Source organism: Taudactylus pleione, unplaced genomic scaffold (genome assembly GCF_031769625.1).
Source record: "Taudactylus pleione unplaced genomic scaffold, aTauple2 ptg000041l, whole genome shotgun sequence".
Taxonomy (NCBI): Eukaryota; Metazoa; Chordata; class Amphibia; order Anura; family Myobatrachidae; genus Taudactylus; species Taudactylus pleione.
In genome coordinates, this window is record NW_028284443.1 from 78720499 (window position 1) to 78740121 (window position 19623).

Here is a 19623-nt window from a genome sequence, read left to right on the forward strand (position 1 = left end):
GATGGGCGTTCCTGTGTGCTAACCAGAAGTGAGCTGTAAAAAGTCTCTCATGGGTGTGTTATGGGAGTGTCACGGGTGTGTCTGTAAAAGCGACTGCGTTCCCAAATGCACAGACATAGCCACAGAGGCATTGGTGTATATGTGTGCACCGCACACCCTGCACCCATATAATTATACTTACTCTCTGGAGACCCACGTCGGACGCCGCTAAAGTCAGAAATCACCAGGAAAATGGTGCAGCATTTACACATGAGCATTAGAGAAGTCTTCGGGAACAGAGCGCAGGTGCCATGTTCCTGGAGACTTGTGTATCTGCAGTAGACTCTGCCTGAGAGGAGGGGCTCTGTACAGGGGCTGCACAAGGGCCCCCTCTTATCATAATATGCAGCTGCACAGAGGCCATAGTCAGATGGAGAAACTGCACAAGTGGCGATGGTGCAAGTCATGGTGAGCTGATGGCGCGAGTGATGGTGAGCTGATGGTGCGACTCAGTGATGGTGAGAGTGATGGTGCGAGTGATGGTGAGCTGATGGTTGCTGCTAAAGAATTACAGCGGGCAGAGATGCTGGAAGTGAGCATGTCAGTCCTTGTACAGTCAGATGCAGCTTCTACACCAGGGGACGGCTGATGCTGGCATTTGCATATTATTGCAGCCCCGACTCCAGCAACAAACGCAGGAGCAGATGCAGCAGCGCCACCTCTGACTCAGGCACTAGGTGACTCTCTGATCTGGAAATCACTAACGCTCCTGCACATTATCTCTTAGTGTGATCATGAGGAACGAATTCCTTGAGAAAGCTATGGAGGAAAAAGATCGAGCAGTAAATGAGGTGACAGAGAAGCTGGGTCAGGTCAGTGAGAAGAGGAATCAGGATGAACATCAGGTCAGTGATAGTGATAATGGGCCCATCTCCTGCACACAGTACAGGCAGCCATTACATTTATCTCCAGGAGGCCTATTTACCAATATTACCAAAAATGTGGAGGGGGACAATGACAATGGGCTGACACAAGCAAGCTAAGGGTTCTCAGAGCTTGTTATAGAGCCCCTAAACACGATCCCCATAGAAAACTATGAGGACGACTATTGTGAGGGCTGTTGCTCACAAAGCAGGAGAAACAGCCATTTCCATATGCTTAAGGGGAGAGAGTTTGATAAATAGGCCCCTTGGAATTGTGTGCCTCATGCCTCACCAGCAATGTTTCCAATTAGATTGATAGGATGCTCTCCTATCTATTGCTCATGAGCTAGTGGCCACTATCGGAGAGGGATCCTTTGAAAGATATTACACCGATTTCACCACAGCTACATATAACACACCTGCCCTAAGGGGATTGTAGTGACATTGTCAGTGTTAGACAATAGATATACAGAGGTGGAAGTGGCCCGGTGTACAGCAGTAGGCTATACTGTCACTTTTCCCACTGCTCTCATTGTATGGCCATATTAATAGCTGATTTGTGCTGTCTCCCTCCCCTTCTCTCTGTACCTGTATTGCAGAATGATCCATCGACTTCTCGCTGTGCCCAAATCCCCAGTACCTGGGAGGGCTGGAGATGGCTCTGTAACACTCTCCATAGGCTCTTTCAAAGAGTACGCAAGTACTTCAGCAGAGAGAGACTCAGCACACCCAGCCTTGGCACTGATGCAGCACCCCCTAGTCGTGTGCAGATGCAGGTAATTATATATGAGGAGTTATCTGGACACAAGTAGTGTTGCCTTATTTACAGAATAAATAGCTTCAAAGAATGGATGGAGGTAACTGCATAAATTAGAGTAAAAGTAACTACAATCTACAGAGAAATACATCACTTTTTGCTTATAATCTCAACTTTTTTCTGACTTGCAGAACATGCAGAGGGCACTCACTGAGCTGATTCTAATGTTAGAAAGGAGGAGAGTACAGTCGGAGCAGGTGGCCATCATGAAAGAGGTAGAAATAACATCTAGAAAGGAAGTAAAAGACCTAAAAGCAGAACTAAAGAAGGAAAAATCAGAGATAAGGAGGCTGGCAGCATTGCTCTTGGACAACATCAAGAAGACGGAGGCTCTAGATGACAAGATAACTGAGGCTAAGGCAGAAAAGAAGGAGCACAACAAGCTGAGTAAGCAATTCAGCAAATTGGTGTGCAGACTGAAAAAGAAAGATCTGGAAATAGAGGGGCTACAGCAGGAGTTGGCAGAGCTCAAAGCAAGGATGGATGACATCGGGGCAGGAAAAGCCGAAGAAAATAATAAGTAAATGATCAGGGGTGGCTCACGGAGCAGGCTGACAGGACCATCAGGACCTGAAAGGGTGCCACAGCAGTCAGCCCGGCCCCTAAGTCTCATTGCTCCAGCCCAGCACCTGGGTGTCACAGCTCAGTCCAGAACCGCAACAGCTCTGCCCAGAATCCCCAGTAACAAACCATCCTACAAAAGCACATACCCACACATCTCAGCCGCCTGCCACAGAAGAGATCGGAGATCGTCATACAGTACTTAAGAACAGTCACACTCGGGGCGCCGCATTGTGCATCTTATCACTGTATCACTGTAACTACAACATTCAAGTGATTTTTACATTGACTCAATTGCACCCTTGTTGCAATCATATACTGGGACACACCAAGACTTGTGACATCAATAAAGTTTGGTTGTCCCTCTACATACAGTTTCCTCATCATTTATATATCTCAGTATATCATTCACATCTGTGTTTCAGCATATACTAAATTTAACCTATTATCTGTTTTCGGTAACACATTATCACTCACCACATATATTCTTTCACTTCATTGATAACACATTTCTGGCTTGCTTCTCTGTGTGCTCTGCTGCTGCTTACTTAAGCCTCATTAAATGAAATAAGGAAGTCCTACAGTAATGTAGTGTAGGATGTAGAGAGGTCAGTGATATAATATAGGGTATAGAGGGGTTCGTAAAGTAGTGGTGTGTACAGAGGGGCCAGTGATGTAGTGTAGAGCACAGATTCTCAAACTTGGTTCTGAGAACTCCAAACAGTGCAGGTTTTCCAGGTCTCCTCACAGAATCACAAGTAAAATAATTAGCTCCACCTGCGAATATTTTAAAATGTGTGAGTAATGAATACGCCTGTGCACCTGCTGGGTAACCTGGAAAATGTGAACTGTGTGGGTTCCTGAGGACTGATTTTGAGAACCACTGGTGTAGAGTATATAGGGGTCAGTGATGTAGTGTAGGGTATACAGGGATCAGTGGTGTAGGGTATAAAGGGGGTCAGTAATGTAGTGGCGGGTATCGAGGGATCCGTAACGTAGTGTAGGGTATAGACAGGGCTGGTGCTACCATAAGCCAGCTTTAAAAGGCTGCCTAAGGGCGCTGGTCACCGGAGGGCGCTATTGAGGCCACAAAAAAAGGAGGCAGTCTCTTTCAGTTCTGGAACTGGACCTTTCACTTGTTAGTGCAGTAGACTCAACAGCAGTGGTGGCCACCCTTTCCCTCTCCTTTCCTCTGGGTGCCAGCCTGTCACTCACATAAGATCTGTTTCCCCCCCATGGACAACACAATGAGCTGCTGCTGTATAGAGCCTGGTAAGGATTGTTATGACTTTTTGGTGAGGTGAAAGGATTAAAGGGTGGGTGGGTGTGTTTAGGGTTGGTGGGCGTCTGTGTGTGTTAATGAGTGCAGACAGGCTTAGCGTGTGTGGGATTAATGGGTGCCCACATATATTGGGGCACAAATGTGTAGCATAAATATCTATTAAGGCACAGACGTGGGGCATAATATATTGTTGGAACACAGCTGTATGGCATATAAAGAATTTGGGGCACGTGTGGCATATGTATTTGGGGGCATTGTGTTACATAATGCATGGCTATGTAGCATACAATAAATTTGGGGCACAGCTGTGTGGCATATGTATTGGGGGAACATATATGTGGCATATTATTTTTTGCAGGCATTGATGTGTAGCATAATTATGAATTGGGGATACATCTGTGTGGTATATAATGAATTTGTGGCACATGTGTCATATTATGAATTGGGGCAGTGTTAAGAGAGAATATTATTTTGGGGCTCTGCTGTATGGCATAATAGTTGGGGTATTTCTAAATAGTATATTATGAATTTGAGACACTGCTGTGTGGCATATAAATTGAGGTCACTAATGTGTTGCATAATATGACTTGGAGGGAGCACGGGCAGTGGGTGAAATGTTGCCTAGGGTGCCGAGAAACCTTGTACCGACCCTGGGTATAGAGGAGTCAGTGATGTAGTGTAGGTGTCACCAGGGGCGCCGAGAGGGGGGGAGCGGGTACAGATTACCGGGGCCCGGGCTTCCTGAGGGGCCCGCCTGGGTCCGGTGCCGCTCCGCCTCCCTCACAGCAGCCCAGCATACAGTGTGTGCTGAGCTGCAGTGGAGACTGCTCGTGGCTGCTGAGCAGCAGTCACAGCAGTCTCCTATGCCTGTGGGGGGGAGCGATCACACTGATCGCGCCCCCCCTGGCTTTGAGCAGGGCTGAGGGGGCCCAGAGCGCCCCCCTCCCCAGCGCGCAGCAAATCTTTTTTTTTTTTTTTCGAAAAGGGGGCGTGGCCACGCCTACCGCGATTAGACCACGACCCCTATTACCCGGGCCCGCTGTGGCTCTCAGCGGGCCTGGGTGTCACAGCTCAGTCCAGAACCGCAACAGCTCTGCCCAGAATCCCCAGTAACAAACCCCACTACTTACCTCTCCAAGGATTGTCATGCCTTCTGAGGAGTTCGTCACTGGATACTGACCTCTGCTGTCACTACTGCTCCTGTGGTGTTTCATCACCGGCTCCTTCATGCTTGAGATGCAGGTGGTCCTGATGTCTTCCACACCACAGTTCCCGCCAGTGCCGATCACTGGGCACAGCCATGTTTGCCCAGGTCAGCTGACTGTACCACCAATGCAGATACAGTCCCTGGACACCTGACATCAGCAGCCAATCTCCAGCAAACAGCCCCTATAAAAGGACTTCCTGAAGCGCTGGCTGCTTGCCAGTGCAACATCTCTCACAGGGTCTGATTCAGACAAACTCGCAAAGCTCCATTCGCCCGCAGCCAAATGCATCCTGAGTATGCAAAACCCGCGATTGCAAGCTTACCATAAGCACACCCACTGTATCTTACCGTGCGATCGCTCGTGTGTTAAGACGCCCTCCAAGCGCCACATAGCCATCCATTTGCCCTTCGTGACCTACGTCATCTCTAGGAAGTGTATAAGACAATCGGTAACATCAAGAACCATCGAAGGCATACGCAGCACTTGTGGTTGACCATACCCTACCGCAAGCACTGTGATCACTGTGGCACGTTAAACAACTTGGTGACGTGTACAATGACGCTACCTCTTAATTATGCATGCCCAAGAAACAGCGTTAAGACGCTCAGACACACCTGCGTTCGCAGCACCACACCCTCGTTTCCTTTAACGACCACATTACCACCCACAAACGGCACGTTCTGTCTCTCACTCTCCGAGGCATCTTTGTACACCGTGCAATCGCTTCCCGATCGCTATGACTGGTTCAAGCACGCGCATTGCGTCTTTTGCACATGCGCAGATAGTGAAAGTCGTCCAGCGGCGAGCGAACACAGCATTGCGAGTTGGGCCCACAGGCCCTTATTTAGCAGTGCAGGCTCCTGACCCATACTGCGCATGTGCAGGCCATGTCCTGGCCTCTTCCTCTCATCTGTATTGGCTGGCATGCGTGCCCCCTTGGGTCACTTAGCCGGCTGATATTCCCGCAGATAATCCGATGCTGCATTGGACAACGCAGCTCGGATAAGTAATTCAGCAGGAGGTGTGATGCCTCCTGCTACATTACCATATCTGCAAGGACATAATTACAAAGCTGTTTGCATGCAGCTTTGCAATTCCGTCTGAAGCTGAATCACCCCCACAGCGTGAGCTGACATTCTGTGCTCCCTGGTGTCTTACCACTGGTTTACCTACTGTGGTCATCAGCTCCAGTTAGGTTATTCAGCGCCACCGGTACCTGCCCGGTGTTCTGCATTCCTGATCCCAGTTCCACTGGTTCCAGGCCAGTGTCCAGCACCACCGGTACCAGCTCGGTGCTCAACATTCCTGATTCCAGTTCCACTGGTTCTAATCCAGTATCCAGTACCAGCCTGTAGTCCCAACTTGGTGTCCCAACCCAATTCCAGTCCGGTGTTCAGTGCCTTATCTGGCTCCTTGCTTCATTGGCTCTCAGTACTGCTGGTTCCGGCCCAGCTTCTAAGTCCATAATTTACCAAGATATCTGTGCCTCAGTCTCGTCTAAAGGCAGATCCCAGAGATATCCTAGTCTCACCTTCTAATGGTCCCAGTCCATTTCCGAAGTACAGACCTGCCAGCCCTAACCGGCATCTCAGTGTGCTTTACATCCCCTACCCAGTTCACTTGCTCTCAGCATTATAGACTACCAGCATTTACAGTTATCTGATCCTCCAGCATTTCCTAGTAAACCCTCAGTACTTATGCGCAGGAACTTCATCAAATCCCCTAGCCTCTTGGGTATGTAGTCAGGAAGCCGGTGGTCGAAATGCCGGCTTCCCGACTGTGAAATCCCAGCATGGGACTATTGATAAGCATCAAAATCCTGATGCCTATCATTAACCACCCGCCGAAATCCCGACATTCGTAACACCGAATGAAGGTAAGCCGGGCATCGGGACCTCTTAGACGTGGTAGGGGGGTGGGGTGGTTTAGTGTCTCCTGGGGGGACTTAGGGCCCCCAGAAGGGTTAGGGTAGGGGAAGGGGGGGTTAGTGTTAGCCACCCCGCTGGGAGGGTTAGGTTTGGGGTGCGGGGAGGAGGGGTTGGTTTAGGCACCCCAGGGGGGAGGTTAGGGTTAGGCACTAGGGAGGTTAGGGTTAGGTACCCCTAAGGGAGGGTTAGAGTTGGTGGGAGAAAAGGGGTAGGGATAGTCTACTTACCTCCGGCATTGGGATTTCAACCGCCGGACATTAGTCATACATACCGGTTCCGCTTCTTGCACACAGCTTCTCCTACTCTAGACTCTAGCCCGGGAATACAACATAACCCAGACCTGACAGTAGTGTATAAAGGGGTCAGTATTGTAGTGTAGGGTATAGAGGGGTTTGTAATGTAGTGTAGGATATAGAGGAGTCAGTAAAAATACTAATCCCAAGTACTTACTACATTAATATTGAATTATGGCACAAAATGCAGGAAAAATAAGCAATCTTGGTAAAAAAAAAGCAAAGGTCATAGGTCCGATACGAGTGGCCCGCACAATGCCTTGCACCAAGTATGCTTAAGCTGAGATATGTTTATTTTTTTGTATGGGGGGCGACAAAGGAAATGATCGCCTTGGAACCGGCTCTGTAAATGATTAATGCAAAATTCCCCCCCCCCCCCCCCTTCCCAGCCACTGGCAAATCTCCAAGTGCTGGTGGCCGCAGCCTGTCTGCCATGATATCACCTGTGTGACTATGCCCTGAGTCTCCTTATGCTTATCTGAGCCACCGGGGTGCTGGACACTGCTGAACTGTGATCCATTGCCTTTTATACTATCATTCAGTCTTCCTACAAACTGGGCGACTGTCACCTCAATACTAATCATCTCACACCTGTAGGACGCTTATTACACATTGCTTGGCCACACTTTAAAGTGTCAGCTGGCTTCCCACCTGTGGGAACAGGGTCGGACTGACCAAAAGGTGTACAGGGGAAATCTCCGGTGTGCCTCACTGCCTGAGGGACCCTCCCCATCCTCTAGGTGTCAGTAACTTGATGAGCAGGATCATGGATGAATGTGGGTGCTTAGTTTCTATGGAAACTGCATTAAGATTAGCCCTACTTCAAATCAAAATGGGTGGTCCTGACATTTCTTTATAAAAGGGGCCCTGTTCTTTGCATGTCCTCTCTAATGGATGTCCAAATCTCTCTCTGGTGGCTGGCCACACCCCTTAAGCTTGGGCCCCTACCACTGCATTCCCTGGTGGGCTCTTCATTGCCCAGTCACACACTGTTAGGGACTTGTTGGCTTCGTGCTCCTGCCTCTCTCCTTGGTTACCCCTGATTGTACTCCTGGCCACTGGACTCCATCAGTAACCATTGATGGATGCCTACAGCAAAGAACAACAATCTATGCCGACCGCGGCTGTGATCTGGATGCATATTGTCACACCTGCCTTCCCACTCCCAGCTGCAGCTGCTGGCCATGTGGCTGTGTGTCCTGACTCATGGTGCCAGTGTAGGCTGGGCACAGCTCCCTTATCGGTTTATCTATTTAATCATTCCTAATAACATAGTTTTTTACACTTTCATTTTATTTAACATTTGTTTCTTTTTAAAAGTGTCAGTAGCTTGTACTGTTACAGTCATTTTTATAATATAATACTATGATGTTTAAACACTTTTTTTGTAGAAGGTTCCTTGTCAGTAACATGTCTCACTATAATGTGCACTGGGGGTACTACAGTGGTATAATGTGAACTGGGGCTCAACAGTGTGTTTATCGCAATTGTGGTGCTGGAAAGTGGTTAAACAGCCTACAGCTATATTGGGGCACATGAACAGGGCCGTAACTAGAGCGCAAGGCACTGAGGGTGGCACCTTCATCTTCCCTTGCTTCTGGCTTGCAGACAGAGCATTCCTTAGACTCTAGAGACAGGCACCCTGCAACCTTTACAGTCTATCGAATCATCCTCCGGACTCTCCGGTCAGCGCTGCACTTCCGGGTGCAGGCTAGCACAAGGCACATTTGAGCTGTTACGGCACTGCACATGCACACTGCGTCTCCGACGCATGCGTAATCCTCAAAACATCACCCATCTGCATTAAAATCAGCATTGACCACTTCATGTTACTATGGTATAATATATCACTAGAAGAGCTGGCTCTCCTTTCGGTGAGCAGTTTTATCAGTAAACAGAACTGTAAGTCAAGATGGCCGGATAAACAGCTGGAGGGGCCAAAGCCTCTAAAATCCACAAAGGTTATTTCAGGGAAGGCTCTATGGGCCTGATTCAGAGCCGGACGCAATTAGCGCTCGCTCGTCCTGAAAATAGGGGTGGCTATTCAAATGAACCGTTCGCTGTTTGCGGTCTGTTCACGCCTCTAGGTCTGAACGAGCGAACAAAACTTGCGGTCGTTTTTTGGGAAACTACGCCCCCTGGCCGCTCGCATCCTACGTCGTGTCCGCTATTTATTAGATTAATCGAGTACATCGAACAGGGTATGAGCTGCTCGCTCTTCTTGTGGTTGGTTTTTGCTACCACAATTTTGCGAGCAGTTCTGGCTAAAAAAAAACCCAGTGACGTGGTCAATGACGCTGCTGTTTTAAATATGCACACCCATAAAACACCCGTTTTGACCTTTAAGCACGCCTGCGATCGGATCTCCACTCCCCGTTTTCAAGCACCTTCCCCTGTTACCACCCACATACGCCTCATCCTGTCACTCAAATTAGCAGGCATTCGCTATTTTGCGAGCACATGAATTTCGGCCGCACTGACTGGTTCGCGCATGCGTATAACGATCCGTACGCATGCGCAGTTGGGCAAACATCGCTCGGAGCGAACGAGCTGCCGCTTACGAGTGGCTCTGAATCAGGCCCTATGTCACTATAGCCAGTATCCTACTAGCCACAGAAATTTTTCTTGTGAATAAAACTTGCTTTTATATAAATTTTTGCCCGATGGTCATTATCGCGTTATCCAAAACGGGGTCTATGAAAGCTGTGTATTTTCATGCTTATGGCAACAAAAACAGTACTGATCTGGGGGATTTAGTTTCGCCTGTCTGAGACAGGTGAAACACAATCCCCGATAAGTGCCGGCATTCGAGGCTAATTGGATAGCCCCTGACGGATCAATTAGCCATGGCAAATTAACGTGGCTAAAAGGATACCGGTCAGTGTTAGACTCTTTGTTAAAGATGTTTGGGAACAATAGTCAGGCCATAGTATTTCCAGCCAGCAGGGAGGTCCAGAAGAGCATAGGGGCAGAGACTAATGGCAACTCAGCCCTACAAGGTAAGTGACTCCATTCAGGCAACAGAGAAGGTGGGTTCCTTCCTACCACCCACTATCTGACAGGTTTGGAGCCAGGGTGTGGATAAAGGTGACACCCTGATTGCCAGGAGGAGAGTGATACATTACTGTATCTGTAGTAAACAGGGCCGGATTAAGCTCTGTGGGGGCCCCTGGGCAACAAACATGTGGGGGCCCCTATCAATAAAGGTTATATATATATATATATATATATATCTATATAAATATAGATATATATATACACATATATACACACATATAGTACCCCTTCTGCAATGCCCCCTGAAGTTGTGCCCCTTCTCAATGCCCCCAATAGTTGTGCCCCTTCTCTAATGCCCCAGTAGTTGTTTTGGCCCCTGCAATGCCCCCAGTAGTTGTGCCTCTTATTCAATGCACCCTGTAGTTGTGCCCCTTGTCCGATACCCACAGTAATTGTGCCCCCTGCAATGCCCCAGTAGTTGTGCCTCTTCTTCAATGCTCCCTGTAGTTGTGCCCTTTCTCTAATGCCCCCAGTAGTTGTGCCCCCTGCAATGACCCCAATAGTTTTGTCTCTTATTCAATGCTCCCTATAGTTGTGCCACTTGTCCAATGCTCCCAGTAGTTGTGCCCCCTGCAATGCCCCCTGTACTCGTGCACCCTAAAGTAGTGCCCCCAGTATTCACTCCCCCTCCGCGCCCACACACCTGTGAAAAACTTACCTGTCAAGGCTCCCGGGTCCCGCCGTCGTGGCTGCCGCTGCCTGCTGGATCTAACTAGATCCAGTAAAGGCACGCAGGCTCCTCTCATCGTGCGGGTGCCGTCATGACGTCACCCGCGCAATGAATCACTGGGAACGCTGGCCTCTGAAGCGATCAGAGGCCAGCGTTCCCAGTTAGTTGGTCATGATCTACATGCAGGAGCTCCGCGAGCTTCTAGTAGATCGCGACCAGCCATTAGCCGGACCTGACCTGAGGCATGTGTCCAGGGGTCGGGGACAGTGTGTGGGGGCCCCCTATGTGTGGGGGCCCCTGGACGACCGCCCCTGTCGCCCTGCCTTTAATCCGGCCCTGGTAGTAAAGGCACCCATACATCAGCAATCAATTGTGGCAATTCTGCGTTTTGCAGATGATTATGTATAAAATAATCTGTAATGTATGGGCTTCACAGATCACGGATTTCAACCATAAAGTGATTGGAATTGTTAAATCAGGTTGTCCAACATGTTGGATTTCACGGATGAATTGGGGCTGTAGATTGCTAGTGTATGGTAACAATCAGCAGATTTGCAGACCATTACTAGTAAAAGGATGGGCCTTGCAAGATTGGCAGATCTGTATGTGCTGAAATGGCAAAATCACTGAAAAAGATCTGTAATGTATGGGTGCAGATTGATAGATTGGGTAACCCTAAAATCGTGGCCGTGCCTACACTCAGCTATGCTATGTCCCCAGTTATTACCAGTAATCCTGGTGGTGTAGACAGGGCTGTCTTAACAGCAGTGCAGGCCCTTGGGCAAAGCAATGCACTGGGGCGCCTATTAAACAATCCTCTGCTGGGGATGGGATGCTATCGGTGGAGGCTGTGTCGGGAGGAGGGGGGGGTGTTGGCTATCGGCAGAAAAACAGAAGTCATTTACAGGAAAAAAACACCAGTCACAGTCTGAACATGTCACAGTACAACAAATTTCAAACAAATTGTGAGCATACATTATATTCTAAATTTCCAGTGGACAGAAAAAAAAGCAAATTTTTTAAAAAATGGACTGAAAACACAGATAACATAGCACTTGCTGTGAGTGAATAATGAGAATATACCCTAAAACATACACATCTAAAGGCACAACATGCGTCCCAGAATAATGTCATAAGAGTGGAATATGGAAAAAGTGAGAGGGAAAATGACAGTAGTATAACGTGATGGCAGAATAGAAGTAAGAAGATAGTGTATATCCCACATACACAGCAGGAAGGCTGGTTGGCGTGATATCAGTGAGTGCTGCATAGCAGAGGGTACAGCAGACAGGACATGGGGTGCCAACTGTGATGAGAGATGTACCTGGGGAGGGTCATGCTGGTGTCAGCGGGCAATAATACACAACTTACCTGGCAGCTCTTCTTGTTGTGAAAGCCCATCACTACTATATAGAGCAGTGGCGTCACAAGGGGGGTGCGGGCCGCACCCGGGTGTCACCCGCCGAGAGGTGACACCAAGACACAGACTCCCTCTCAGTGACAGGACATGGGTGCTGCACTGTAGCATTAAGTGCAGCACTCTGTTCCTGTACATAGTGAGGGAGCTGCACTGCCCGCACCTCCGGCATCCCCCAGCACACATTGATAATCTCAGGCCGGGGTTCTGGCTGCGAGGCAATGCCCCCTTCCTCAAGGCCATGTCCCTTCCCCCGAGACCACACCCCCTTTTTGGTGAGAAGCGTGGCTGCTCTGCGCTCAAGGCATCCCTCCCCGCATCAGGTGTCACCGCGGGGAGGGATGCCACTGATATCGAGCACCGGCCCCCCTCTCCCACCGCCGTGGTGTGTGCGGGCAGTCTCCCAGAACACAGTGACGGGAAACGGTGCAGCTTCTCTCTCCCTGCAACGCTCACACCCTGTGCTGTGTGTTACCCTGCCGGTACCCGCCTCTGCCTCCTCCCCATGCAGAACTATCAGCGGTGGCAGCTATTCGATGGGGGAGTAGGGGTGCTATCGGCCACGGGCCCTTGGAATCCTGGGGCCCTTGGGCAACTGCCCATTTAACCTGTAGGTAGAGACGGCCCTGTAGAAGGTATGTAACTGTGCACTTAAATGATGTCACATAGTGTGTATATCATAGCTCAAATAATGGGTATTTATTAATAATAAGATCTGGAGTCAAAATGTTCCTGTGTATGCCATTATCATTGGAATATATCTAAATGAGTAGTTAATAGTCTGTGGTAATGACCAAAAGTCTCAGTTAAATTGGATAAATGATGCCAAGTCCGTCAGGTTGTGCAGGTTCGGTGATGAGGGAGGGTGTCGGCATTGAACGATATCGTGAATGATGTCGTTCAGTGTGTGCTCAATGTCATTAAGGAATTGTCTAGAAGTTGGAATTCTTGTTTAGTTAAAATACCGCTGTTGTGACCATCTGTGAGCAATTGTTTTAATTCTAGTTAGTAATTGTTAGTGGGATCACTGTCCAACATCTCATATGTATTCCTATCTCCTAGAATCCTATTGCATTCTTCTACATAGTCTGTTTTGTTCAGTAGTACAACAAATCTTCAAATTGTTCAACTGTGGCTTTCTGATTGCTGGTGTATGAGGCCCTTAACTTTGCAGTGTAAAAATAAAGATGTCCAGCATTTGTGGGCTACATGCAATAGCAGCCAGTATTTACCCTGCATGCAAAAACATGTGACTTGGTTACTGCGGTTGCCCTCATGGGCGCAGCCCTGACAGTCCTTATCACCTGACTGATCCTTTACCCAATGGTAGCGTGGTTGCTGTCAGCTGATGCTGTCCTCCAATGGGCTGCTAGCCTGTACAATGTTGATTCTCCTGGTGTATGCTTGCCGCTACAAGGTTGCAGGTTTCGTGCTTCTCTCTTGTCAGAGCTACTTCTAGTGTTATCCAGCCACAGTGTGTGTACTTAGGGCCTGATTCAGAGCTGGACGCTATTTGCGCTCGCTCGTTCAGAAAAAGGGGCCGGATATTTAAATTGAGCGCTCGCTCTTTGCGGTCTGTTGACGCCTCTAAGTCTGAGCGAGCGAACGAAACATGCGCTCGCTATTTTGTAAAGACGCCCCCTGGCCGCTTGCATCCTACGTCATCTCCGCTATTTATTAGATTAATCGAGTACATAGAAAGGCGTCTGAACTGCTCGCAGTGCTTGTGGTTGGATTTTCCTACCGCAATCATGCGAACAGTTCAGGCTAAGAAACAACCAAGTGACGTGGTCGATGACGCTGCTTTGTTAATTATGTACACCCTTAAAACGCCCGTTTTGACCGTTTGGCACGCCTGCGTTCGGATCACCACTCCCCGTTTTCAAGCACTTTCCCCTGTTACCACCCACAAACGCCTCATCCTGTCACTCAAATTAGCAGGCACTCGCTGTTTTGCGAGCGCTCGATTTCCGACCGCAATGACTGGTTGGCGCATGCACATTACGACCCATACGCATACGCAGTTGTGCGAACATCGAGCAGCCGCTTCCGAGCGGCTCTGAATCAGGCCCTTAGTACCATCATCAAGTACATTTCTTGATACCGTTCCTCAGCGTATGTACTCAGGGGCCAACTCAGAGCCAGACGCTAAGTCACGTTCGCTCGCTATGAGTGATTGTCGCCCATCTGTGCTTGCGGCAAGATACGCATGCACAAACCAGTCTGTGCGATGGGAAAGTGCTCGCTCGAAGCCCGCAGGCGGGCCGCTCCTTTGAGTGACAGATAGTGCCGTTCGTGGGTGGTAACAGGGGAAGGTCCTGGAAAACGGGGGAGTGCATGTGCAAACGCAGGTGTGTCTGAGCGTCAAGCGTCAAAACGGCGTTCTTTGGGCGTGCATAATTAGCATGAAAGCATCATTGTACATGTCACCTGGTTGTATTTCAGCCTGCAGTGATCGCAGTGCTTGCGGCGGGGTAGGGTCTACCTTAAGGGCTGCGAGCAGCTCTTATGGCTCTCGATGTTAATGATTAATCATACACTTCCTGGAGATGACGTGTGCTAAAAAATAAAAGTGGGCGTCATTACACCGGCGAGCGTTCACTATGCCGTCACTCTCTAAGACATAGAGGGCGTCCTTTAGCCTGGCTGAGCGATCACGGCATTTGCATATCCGCCCCCTGACGGCTGCGAGAGAGCGCAGTTAGTGTCCGGGTCTGAATGAGCTCCTCTGTACCATCATCAAATACATCTCGTAAAACCATTCCTAAGTGTCTGTGCTGCGACTTCAGCCGCAGTGTGTGTACTCAGTACAATCATCAAGTCGTGACACCATTTCTAAGTGTCTCCAGCCACAGCGTGTGTACTCTGGGCCTGATTCAGAGACGGACGCTATTTGCGCTCGCTCGTTCAGAAAAAGGGGCCGGATATTTAAATAGAGCGCTCGCTCTTTGCGGTCTGTTGACGCCTCTATGTCTGAGTGAGCGAACAAAATATGCGCTTGTGGTTGGATTTTCCTACAGCTTGTGCTTGTGGTTGTGGTTGGATTTTCCTACCGCAATCATGCGAACAGTTCAGGCTAAAAGACAACCAAGTGACGTGGCCGATGACGCTGCTTTGTTAATTATGCACACCCTTAAAACGCCCGTTTTCACCGTTTGGCACGCCTGCGTTCGGATCTCCACTCCCCGTTTTCAAGCACCTTCCCCTGTTACCACCCACAAACGCCTCATCCTGTCACTCAAATTAGCAGGCACTCGCTATTTTGCGATCACACGATTTCCGACCGCACTGACTGGTTGGCGCATGCGCATTATGACCCATACGCATGCACAGATGTGCGAACATCACTCGGAGCGAACGAGCGGCCGCTTACGAGCGGCTCTGAATCAGGCCCTCTGTACCATCACAAAATACATTTCATGATACCATTCCTCAGTGTCAGTGCTGCAACTCTATACCACAGTGTGTGCACTTAGGAGCTCATTCAGACCCACTCGCTAAGATGCATACTCTCGCTGCTGCCGATGCCTGCAATGTGTATGCATTGTGCGTATGCATCGCAGTGCACATGTGCATACCTTAGCGAAAGTTCACAATGCAATCGCTCGCTGCACATACGGTAGACAGCCCAGCAGAGTGAGTGACAGGAGAAACCGTTTGTAGGTGGTAAAAGGGGCTGACCATTAAAAACGGGGGAGTGGAGGTGCAAACGCAGGCGTGCCTGAGCATCTCAACGGCGTTTTAGAGGTGTGCATAATTAAGAGGCAGCGTCATAGTGCACGTCACCTGGCTCGTTTTTACACTGAAGTGCTCGCAGTGCTTGCGGCAGGGTACAGTCAACCTCAAGCGCTGCGATAGCATCCGATGTACCGATGGTTGCATACACTTCCTGGACATGAAGTGGACAGGTGGGCGTCTTAAAACAGGCTGGTGGGTGTCTGCATACACAATGTGATCGCTCTCTAAGAAATACTGGGTGTGCCAATGCATTGCTGTGCGACAGCACTGCCTATGCAATGTACCTACACATTGTGCGAGCAATCGCATCTAGCGAGCGGCTTTGCATCAGGCCCTTAGTACCATCATCCATTACATCTTGTGATACCATTTCTCAGTGTCTGTGATTGCGTCCTCTATTCCCACTAGCAACGTATACCTGACCAAAGGGCCGTGACCTGCCTGCTGGGTGCAGCATAAACCTAAATCCTAATTGGAGGGGTCACTGGTGAACACCTCCCGGCAGGTTAGCCTTTGGTCAGGTCTCACCAACATCCGGTACTTGTGGATGAGGAGGACGTATATCCAGGCCCCTCGTCTCTGGTTCATTTCCTAATCCTGGACCTTGACTTCCAGCTCCTCAGTAGGAGATCTCCTTAATAGGAACGCGACATGGAGGAGGAAGTGTAAAGGTCTGGGACTCTTTTACTAGTTGGCAACTTGCAGAAAATTACTGATATCCTGAACCAAAAGAAATATCACAGAATGTTGCAGCACCACACAATACCCACTGATCGACACCTACAGTAGTTGGCAGCAGTTCATTCTACAGCAGAATATTAACTCAAACGCATTGAACGTTTGATGCCCAGTGTACCTGGTGCATATGCTACTGGTGCAAACCAGCACTCATCTTGTGATTTTTTTTGCATATGAATGCTATTCTATTTATTTTTTTCAGTGAACACATTTTAAGTCTATGAATTTGCACTTAGGGCCTGATTCAGACCCGGTCACAAGCGCTGAGCGCTCGCAACCGGGTCGATGGTGGCCCAGAGCGCATTCGCATGACGGAGCCGGCTCCGTCGTGCGCATGCGCGAGACCCGGTTAGCGATGGGCAATCCGTCGCTCCGGGTCTCGCACCAAAGGGGGCGTGCTGTCGATGGTGAGTGACAGCAAGCCCCCTTTTCCCATGAGAACGCCTACCGTCTGGGGGCAGCCCCACTGACATCACAAGTGATGTCAGTGGGAGAGCATTCGGCTCTGTTTGAGCTGAAAGCTCTCTGGGGCTTGCGGCCACGACACCCTACCACAAGGGTCTCATCGCAAGCCCGATGGTCTTGACCATTGCGACCATCATCATGGCCGCTCGCATTAGCTGTGGGTGGCAACCCACATCAATGCGAGCGGCCAGGAGGCCACTCCATTTACAAAATAAAAGACACCCTGATTCAGAACGAGCGCTCTGTCAGAGCGTCCGGCTCTGAATCAGGCCCTTAATCTGTTCAGACCAGGGTTGGACTAGGTCAGGTTCCAGATCCTGCAATTATGCACTATTACTCTACTAGAGGGTCAGTAACTTTGGTGGAGCAGGACCATGTATGAACTAGTTCTGACACAACCCTGCTCCCTCCTTTACAAAGGAGCCCTGTTCTTTGCAGGTTGACTATATCCTCTCTAATAGTCCCTTTATGTTGGCCACGTCTCTTAAGAGTTGGCCCCTGCCACTACATTTCCCAGTGTGCCCTTCATTCCATTTTGAATGCAGTGGCTAGACCATACCTACCCTCCCGATTCAGCAGGGAGCCTCCCGAAATTTGGGTGCCGCTCTCGGCCCCCCGTAAAAGCAGGCTAGCTTCCCGGACCCCAGTGAATCCCCCCCCCGCGCGCGCAGTTCCATGATAAACTCCGGCAGCAGGGGGAACCTGAATCGCATCATCGTGGCCCCGCCCCCTGCCTCACATTGCCGTTAATCGTGGCATTGTTAAAAGGGGGCGGGGCCATGATGACGCTATTGTGCAACCACACCCCGCCCTCTTTTGCTGCTACACGCCCCCCGCTGTGAAAGACAGACACTGTGAAAGACCGAGCTAAAAGTCGGTAAGTATGGGCTAGACTGATTATTCTCACTAAATGTTCTTCTACTGCTCCACTCTGCCAGTCCCTACATACAGTAGCTAACTGTGCCTTATAGATTCAAATATAATATATGTCTACCAAAATATAAAACCATTAATACAGTAAAAAGTTATATATTCTCTTCACTTGTATTAAAATATTAACAACTTGTTTCCTCGGCATGGCAAATGATACTGTAGGTGCCTCCGAACCTCATTTTATATGTGCTCTCATTACCAATCACCAGACTTTGAACTGCACCCACTACAGTATATCAAATTCCCTCCCTTATAAAGTTCTGCCTTTAAGTTTCCAAACCATCAAGCATTCCCTGAAAACAAACCTATTCATTCAAGTTTATCAAACTCTTGAAAAACCTTCTTAATTTATCTAAAACATTCTTTACCACCCCTCTAAAGAGTTACCATTTTTTTCCCTTTCTATACTTAAACAACTTAGTGACCCCCAAAACCAACATTGCTGTGTCACTAATTATATAGCCCCACTAGACACTTTTTCCCATTGCCATCTTGCTGGACACACGTGTAATCTTTTCATTAGCCTCTGGGATTAGTTTCCAATATAGCAGGGAGACCACGCACTCATGGGGCGGGATATAACATGCATCACATATTGGGCGGGATGTACTAAAGGAAACATGCGGTAAAAACCCTGATTTGGGGGTTTTATCTCATTTTCGGATGTACTAAGCCCCGGCCACCCTTTTATCGGTGCGGAGGGTAACACAGCAGCACTTACTCATATTCTATGGTATCTATACGTGTTAATACGTTAAGTTAAGAGAATATATATATGTGTGATACCATGAGAGAGAAATGTGTATATCTGTACTGTATAAAAACATAATTTAATAAAAACAAAAAATTAATGACTTAATCAATTAATACAAACAAAAAATCTAATTAAATAATGCCCAATAAATGTATAACATTACATAAATAAACAACCACAATAAAAGGGAACCTTGGTAAAGGGGCCTATCCATTAGCAGATAAATGTGAAAAATGAACGAATTATCGTTCAGTCGTTCAATTTATCTGCTAATGGATAGGCTCTGAACGATAAAAATGCGCACTCCCGCGGCTGCCAAATTTGGTCTTTTGTCTCTCCAACATGTTGGTCAATTATCGTTTATCGCTGAAAGATATTAGAAATATCTGTCGCGGTAAACGACGAATGACGAACGATTTTTTAATGTAAATGAATAGAAACATAAAAAAAATCCACTCACAGAATTATGTCATGCAATATCGTTCGTCGTTTGCAAAAAATCTGTCATGTACATGACAGATATCTGTCACAGCAACCCCAGGCATTTTCAAAAGATAAATCTTTTGTCTAGCAGAAAGATCTGCTAATGGATAGGCCCCTTAAAACAGATCTAACAAGGTAGTCTGATATTTGTTGTTACTATAATAGCTCATCTCTTTGTCATAGTTCAGTGATCAACTGAAATAGTTCCCCTTAGGAGATCGATGATCGTTATCAGTGAATAGGAATCTCACTTTAGTATCTCTGACCTCTTATATTAAAGATGGAGAAACAGGATCACAACCCTTCCACAGTAGGATTTTAACAGTGAGATTTAGTGATAATTGGATCAAACCGTTAAGCATACGGTAAGCAGCCAC

General features: G+C 48.4%; 2 protein-coding genes across 5 annotated transcripts in view; one reads left to right on the plus strand and one right to left on the minus strand.

Annotated features, from left to right (window-relative positions):
- The window catches only part of LOC148538275 (uncharacterized), a 99144-nt gene extending 96506 nt beyond the window's left edge, over nucleotides 1-2638 (plus strand). For all 4 annotated transcript variants that reach the window (XM_088459454.1, XM_088459472.1, XM_088459445.1 and 1 more), the window contains 3 exons: nucleotides 767-884; nucleotides 1502-1678; nucleotides 1851-2638. In XM_088459454.1, the coding sequence (XP_088315580.1) occupies nucleotides 767-884; nucleotides 1502-1678; nucleotides 1851-2243 (688 nt within the window). In that variant the 3' untranslated portion in view covers nucleotides 2244-2638. The remainder of the gene's footprint in view (nucleotides 1-766; nucleotides 885-1501; nucleotides 1679-1850) is intronic.
- The window catches only part of CACNG7 (calcium voltage-gated channel auxiliary subunit gamma 7), a 156721-nt gene that overhangs the window by 71186 nt on the left and 65912 nt on the right, over nucleotides 1-19623 (minus strand). The window lies entirely within an intron of this gene.